General features: G+C 44.5%; 2 protein-coding genes across 2 annotated transcripts; one reads left to right on the top strand and one right to left on the bottom strand.

The window, feature by feature from the left end:
* Positions 1-1,045: 1,045 nt before the first annotated feature.
* On the bottom strand, positions 1,046-3,931 carry EDB93DRAFT_1109666 (uncharacterized protein; the record flags this gene model as incomplete). Its single annotated transcript, XM_041447999.1, has 10 exons — positions 1,046-1,568; positions 1,601-1,698; positions 1,813-1,878; positions 1,929-2,018; positions 2,066-2,089; positions 2,139-2,186; positions 2,235-2,276; positions 2,319-2,593; positions 3,642-3,654; positions 3,869-3,931. The coding sequence occupies 10 exons, from the start codon at positions 3,929-3,931 to the stop codon at positions 1,046-1,048; spliced, it is 1,242 nt and encodes a 413-aa protein (XP_041300764.1).
* A 573-nt stretch (positions 3,932-4,504) lies between these two features.
* Positions 4,505-5,813, top strand: EDB93DRAFT_1109665 (uncharacterized protein; the record flags this gene model as incomplete). Its single annotated transcript, XM_041447998.1, has 8 exons — positions 4,505-4,562; positions 4,610-4,644; positions 4,685-4,708; positions 4,758-4,911; positions 5,016-5,111; positions 5,262-5,297; positions 5,353-5,528; positions 5,673-5,813. 8 exons carry the CDS (start codon positions 4,505-4,507, stop codon positions 5,811-5,813), a joined length of 720 nt encoding a protein of 239 aa, XP_041300763.1.
* Positions 5,814-7,164: the final 1,351 nt, after the last annotated feature.

Here is a 7,164-nt window from a genome sequence, read left to right as displayed (position 1 = left end):
TCTCAAGTGCATATCCAATACCAACAGGTGGGCTGGTGAAGTACGTATGTGATACCCACAGTGGGCCCATAGTATGTGATTTAGGGTATAGTAGATAAGTGTACACTTTTTTATGTACTTTGGTGATTAGTGTATAAAATGTGTACCTGATATGAGCAGATAGGACGGTCTCAAGCATATATCTGATAGCAACCGGTGGGCTGGCCTCAAGTGTGTATGTGATACCAACAGTGGGCCCATGGTGTATAGTGTACACTTTTCTATTGACATTGGTAGGTAGCAGATGAAATATATACCAGATCCAAACAGATGGGCTGAGTGGGCAGTGGTAATGATATATACAGATGGGCCGACATTCTAAGCATATAAATGAGTTATGGATACTAATTGGTCAATGTGTCGGTATTCATGGACAATCTTACACGATGTATATATTTCAGGACCACCTTGGCCAAATATGAATATGCTGGATGAGGTGGTTGGTCAATAGTTGCTGGTGATATGTATAGATTGGCCGAAATTCTACACTGATATGTAACGGCCACTTGTCGGTCATAAGTGACTGGCTTTTATTTTTACAAGATTATCTCAGGTCAAAATGTTCCTGGTAAAATATAATATATAGCTAACATACTCAACAATTGAATTAATCAATATACATGGAATTCACGCCAAAGTTTATTTATTCACAACTGAATGATCTACTGGAGCATTGAGTCAACCAAATCATGATGTGTGATAAATTCCATGGTACAACTATAATCTGCAGATGATTAGGGAAGGGGGCACATGGTAGAAACAGGTGATGTGGCAGGGCAATGGGGTCCAACAGCAGCAGGAGTGGATGAGGGACCAGCGAGTTTAGATGCGGAAGATGCTTGTCCACTAGTGAATGTGGTGCCCTGTATGTCAAGACAAGCGGATGGGCCATATGCTGACTGTTGACCGATATTGGCCGACTGTGGGATGGGAGGAACCAAAGGGCCAAAAATACTGTTCAAGTACCTCATGCCAAATACTGTGGCAGAGGAACTATTGCCATAGCTCATTGTCGGTGGTTGGAACAATGGATTTGGAATGACTTCTGCCGAAGCTTCTCTACCATGCTGACAAGTCCATTGACCAATGTTACCGTGGTGCTGACATTGAGCTGCATCACCAAAAGTTTGAGACGCATGGAGGAGATACGTGAGTTGAAGTCCTGTTCCATCGCATTGACCCTGGCAACAGCATTCCGGTTGGCCATTTCCATGGCAGTGACCTGAGCAGCAAGGGCAAGGACATGTTCATGAGTGTTGGATGGTGCAGGTGTTGAAGAAGGGCGATCAGTGGCAGGCATTGCTGGATAAATGGGCAAGGGGATGACATTGGTTTCCTCCTGCCAATGGTCAGCTGGAAAGTCATCAACCAAAGCAATAGCTCCAGACTGGCCTGCTGTGTGTTGATCCTTCACCTCAGGCTCAATCACCATCTTGGTAGCGATATCAGTCTCCTGCTGGAGGTCAGTGACATCGGGCATATCAGTGTCATCATTACCTTGGACAACCTGATCTGAAAGAAAGATAGGTCTAAATATTGTCATCATGAACCAGAAACTTACTGACCAGTATCATCCATAGCATCCTCAGACACCAAGATCAGTGTTGGTTGAAACTGATGCATGGCTGCTCTGGTGGTTATAGAGATGGGCTTTTTGGCCTAGGGATGTGACTTTGGCATCTGACGAGTTGATGCAGGACCAACATCATCAACCGATTCTGGTCAGTCACATTGGACCTTCATGATGTGGCACTTGAAGCAGGACTTGATTACCTGCCCCTTGCATCCAATGACAACCAAACAAGGCTTGCTGTCACATCTCTGACAGCCAGGTATGTACTATGAGATGGTAAGTAATTGGTCACTGAAATGAAGTTGCCCAAACACACCTGTTCTGGCTTGGTAATTTTCTTGACCTTCTCCTTTCCCTTTCCTTTCGTCTTTGGCTGCACTCGGCCAATCTTAGTCCTCACTTCCACCTGAAGCTAGTTGAGTGTTTATCAAAGACATCTAAGGTAAATCTCACCTGTTTTACCTCTTTGGTTGCATCCTGACAAAAAGTTAGCAATAAGATTGGCTAATGTCGCCATCATACTTACCTTGGACTTTGTTGGCACTGCGGGCAAAGATGCACCCATCCTAGTTGGCTAAGTGAATGTGAGTGGTGAGTTGAAGATGATAAAGGCAAGACGCACCTGTCTAATCACAATGGTCCCTGTTGGTTGATCATCCTCATTCTCCATATCGGAGATAATGGCTTTGGAGATTCACTTGAGAACCTTGCATTTCTTCCTGCTGGTCTCAGCATCTGAGTCATCTTCTCTTAATCTGTGAGATCTGTGGTCAGGCCATTTGCCCTTGTTGGTCATCCGGCCAGCAAGTGTATTGATTGGCAGAACCAACATTACTTTGGGAGATACTGGTGCTGGTACATGTTTAGGTTCAGGAGCAGGAGCAGGAGCAGGAGCAGGAGCAGGAGCAGGAGCAGGAGCAGGAGCAGGAGCAGGAGCAGGAGCAGGAGCAGGAGCAGGAGCAGGAGCAGGCTCTAATTGTGCTGTGAAAATGTTCAGTAATAATGACATGTGTTACAAGAACATCTAGACGCTTGGGCCCCTACCATTTTTCTCCTAATCCTCCTCGTATCAGCCCTCGCATCATACCCTTACCCCGACCTTACCTTTGTCATCCTTGTCATCCTCACATTCCCTTTCGCTCTCTACCTGTCGCTTCAGCAGAGCCAGTACATCTGGCCGGATCCATTCGCTGACGAAGCATATCCATGCTCCGTTCCACCACCTGACTGATCCTGTGGACAGTCCCTCTGCTCTTACCGTCAGGACGGTAACCTATGATATGATGCACGACACATCCCCTTTACCTTTTTCCCTTTCTTGATCTATGACTCAGTGCGCAGTCACACATGCTACTTATATTTAGCTCCGCAGTTGCACGATCGTGCCCCTGCGCGTTTCACTTCTTATTCTGATCTTTGACTTACTTTCTTATCTGCACATTCAGGATTCACCCGTGTCTCACCTTGAACGTGCCTTCCTTTTATGGTTATGCCCTTTACCGTTTACTTCTCTTGGTAGTACGAGTTATCATCCACTAATACGCTCCCTGTCCTCTATATAAACTTGCTACCATGTAACATATTCCCTAACTTGAATCTACTTGGTTCTTGACCTCCTACTCTCACCAGAGTGATCCTTTCTGCCTAGCCAGCAGTCTATATTCTATCTTCTTATCTGCTCTTCGCGGATAAGTCCTTAGTCTCAATCTTTACTCATCGACTTCGTCGACGAGCAAAGCCCCTGTTAACTAGTCGGACTTCCGTCCTTCTAATTAACGACAATCTTACGATTAACCTTCGGGTGTCGTAAGCCTTGGCAGATACAGCTCATCGTCTAGCACCCGCTTGACATAAGCTACCTGATTTGGACATAGGCGTCAAATCTTACTTGCCAAAGCCTCGCCAAGTAAGACCCCTAACCTTGGGCTAGCCCAAGGACGTCCTCGACCGTTGACGACACATGCTCTGTTTGAGCATCGCCAACAGATACCATCCAAGTCGTAACAACATGTAATATGTACTTACTCACTATATCCGACCATCTTTGGGAAGAAAGGATGAAGATTCATGTGAACATCATTGTCTCGCACATGGTCCCACTGCGGAGCAAGTCCTTAGTTCATGGTCGCTTGGACCTCGGTGGCTGCAGATAGAAGTAATGGTGAAATGTCCGAGGCCATCCTGCCATGCTGCTAGAGTGCTTGAGACTTTGAAAGATAAACATATTAGAACAATTAAGATGAAAAAAGAACATACCACTAGCCACGCAATCTCATGACCCTCATCAACAACTACCCGGTCATCTGCTTCCAAATGCATGACTCAGCCAACCAAACTGTGCAAAGACTGGTCGGCGAGTTCTAAAGCAGTGTCAGATTCATGTTGGGTGGGCATTGGGGAGGTATTGGAAAGATTGGAAATGAGCAGGTGAGCATTGACTTAGTTATATAACGAATAACTTTGTGTGGATGTGGATCGAACTTGAAAAATTCAATGACAATGTTGATGCCACAATTCACACTGCTGGCATTCGCTGGAATGTTGACATTGCTAACACTGCCAGAATCAGCTGAGCTGTGGCTATAGTTGTTCAGTTTTGCATTATGATCCACTCAATGCCCCCATATTCCCACTCCCTGGACAGAATTATCAAAGGCCATTGCAAACAATACGGGTTCCCACAAGAATTCAATTGACAAAGCTTGAAGCATACAGGACAAGCACATCAAAGCTGACCAGAATTTTTTTCTCATGTGGGACCAGTGGGTGCCACCAAAGTTGTGGCTGACTCCATCACTTCAAAAGACCAGGATTCCTGTAATTTTCTATACAATTCCCATCTACAAACTACAACTGATCAAAAATACTTGGAAGATATCCATGCCTTCAACCATGCCATCCAGCGACAAATTCAATAATGGACCTGCCAAGAAAGAGTTTGACCATGAATGTAAGATTTTTATTTACAAGATCTTGCCTAATAGTTGAACATGTCAGTATTTGACATATACTGGGATGTCCAGAACGATCAGGTGCTAATGGTAGAAGCACCACCAACTGCAACACCATCAGCCGAATGAAAAGTCGGTAATTATAGTGAGTCCAGCACTGCCATACCATTGCCCATATCTGATCTACTCATTAGTATACGACATGTGCTGGGACGCCAGCATTTACCCTGGCCAAAGTCAATACAACCTGTATTGGGATGACTGACCAAGTTACAGCAGTGGAGTCGGCTGCGATACCAGAGCCTACAACTGTCGAAACCATCGATGTCATGGTACCCTCTACAAAAAGTTAATATGACTTGTGTTGGGATGACTGACCATCTGCATCAGCAGCAGATTACAAAGGTAATGATTGGAAATGTTTGCTGGCGATCAAGACTTATGATTTCCAGGTGATTTTGACATGTGTTGGGGAGATTTGCCATCAGGTGGACATGGTGGTATGGATGGTCTTACAACTGTGCGAACTCTTGACTCAGGCAATCAAGGTAGGTCAAGAATACATGTTTCTTAACTGGGACTGAACATTTAGCACAGAAACTAACAGTAAAGCAAAGTGCCAGAATACCTCCACTGAAGCTTTGGAATCACCGGTATCTCTATTGCTGAGCGAGGCCAAACTGAATTGTGACGCCAAGCCACCATCAAGCTTGAACATATCAATGTTTTGATGGGTAAGTGCATATTTATCTCATTATGAGCATGATGACATTGACCACTGTTGGACAGGGGATGACCTAGGAGAGGCATCTGTTGAAATTTTACATGCCAACAGTGGATTGATTGGCAAATATAAACATGCGTGTGACCGATTTATCACAGCCAGCAAAGATGTTGCCAAGATTGAACATCTAATGCAAATGTTCAGGCAGATTGATGATCCACTTGTGGTATTGGAGCTAGCAGTAAGTAGAATGAGCAAAAGACAATCCTCTAGTGAGTAGTGTAGAGGTACAGAAGAGCAAGTAGCTATGAATTGTATATCATCTACATTTCAGACTATGTAGCTTGTAATACTGTAATCATGCATGATCATCAACCACACATAGTCAGTATATTTCTTTGGCTTTTGCCGAATTCTGGTGCCCAGTGCATTGGCATCATTGCTTCTGGTGCCCTTTGCTGGTACATCAGTAACACAGCCAGCCACAGGTCTCCTTGCCTTTGTCTTTATCAGTGACCAGTCTTGAACCACTGGCAATGTATTTTTTGTATGCTCGGTCTTCTTTGGCACCCGGTCTTGAACTACCAGCGATGCATCTCTTGTACGCCCAGTCTTCTTTGGCACCAGGTCTTGAACTACCAGCGATGCATCTCTTGTACGCCCAGTCTTCTTTGGCACCTGGTCTTAAACCACCGGCAATACATCTCCATTGTGCCTGGTCTTCTTCGAAGCCCAATCTTGAACAACTGGCAATGCATCTCTGTCCTGCCCTGTCTTATTTGTTGCCCAGTGATGAATGACTGGCAATGCATCTCTAGTACCCCTGGTCTCTGTTTGTATTTCTGCCCAGGTGAATGTAATGCAGCATGGTCTGACATCAAACCTGAAACACTTATCTCCTTTTGTTGCTTCAAGAGCTCTTTGTCCATCTTTGGAGCAAACATTTTGGCCTCTCTGGCGGCCACTTTAAATATGTGTCTTCACTCTATCCCACTAGCCTTCTCCCAATCCTCAACATGGGACTGCAGAGCGGTGGTCTCTCAGTCATTCAGCTGGGGCTGATCTCCTGTATTAATCTTTGTTCAAGTCATATCACAGTAGGTGTCTAGGAGTAAAGGACCTAAAAAGGTGAGTGTAAGAGTGTAGATATGGTTGATGGAACAAAAAAAATAGAAGGAAAGGTTGCACAAGCAACATTTCACACGAGTTACATATCCATGTCATAAGTGCATGTAAGGGCTAGATGGTGCTGAATAGTGAGCCTCTGCTACAAGATTCATTGAGTGCCAAATGGTATAGATGCATGATTGTGTTGAGTAAAATCAGGGGTCCCTGAAGAGCTTGTGATATATCATACATACAATCCTCATTAACCATCATTGCTATATGAATTTCCCTGCTAAAGTGACTATAAACTATTACATACAATGCATTGCATTTGGCAGTTGCATTCAAGCACCAAACTATCTCAAAGCCTAAGCATAGTATTCCAAACAACACCGTGACATCCAGACAGTCGCAACACAACATTGATACATGGTCAAGTCAAAGCCAAAAGTCTGAAGTTCTCCAAAGACATCCTCTTTGGTTTGATGAGAGGCCAAAAGAACATCCAGAGGAGATACAGGACAATTTGTCATAGCTCAATGTTACAATGGAACAACATCAGTTCATTCATCCCCTAGAAAATTGCCTACCAAGCAAGGTTCCACCAGAGGACTTCGCGTGGAGGGTGACCATGACCACTATAACCTTAGTGAGCCTTGTCGGCTTTGCAAGTCCATGACAAGCTCATCATTTACTTGCCTTGTCCCATCTACTGAAACCTAGTATCAAGAGTCAAAATGACTATCTATATGAGTAGAAGGCCAAGACCG

The sequence above is a fragment of the Suillus bovinus genome (assembly GCF_016758785.1).
Source record: "Suillus bovinus strain UH-Sbo-P2 chromosome Unknown EDB93scaffold_190, whole genome shotgun sequence".
Classification (NCBI taxonomy): Eukaryota; Fungi; Basidiomycota; class Agaricomycetes; order Boletales; family Suillaceae; genus Suillus; species Suillus bovinus.
The sequence above is the reverse complement of the archived record's forward strand: the minus strand, read 5'-3'. Positions and strand labels throughout refer to the sequence as shown.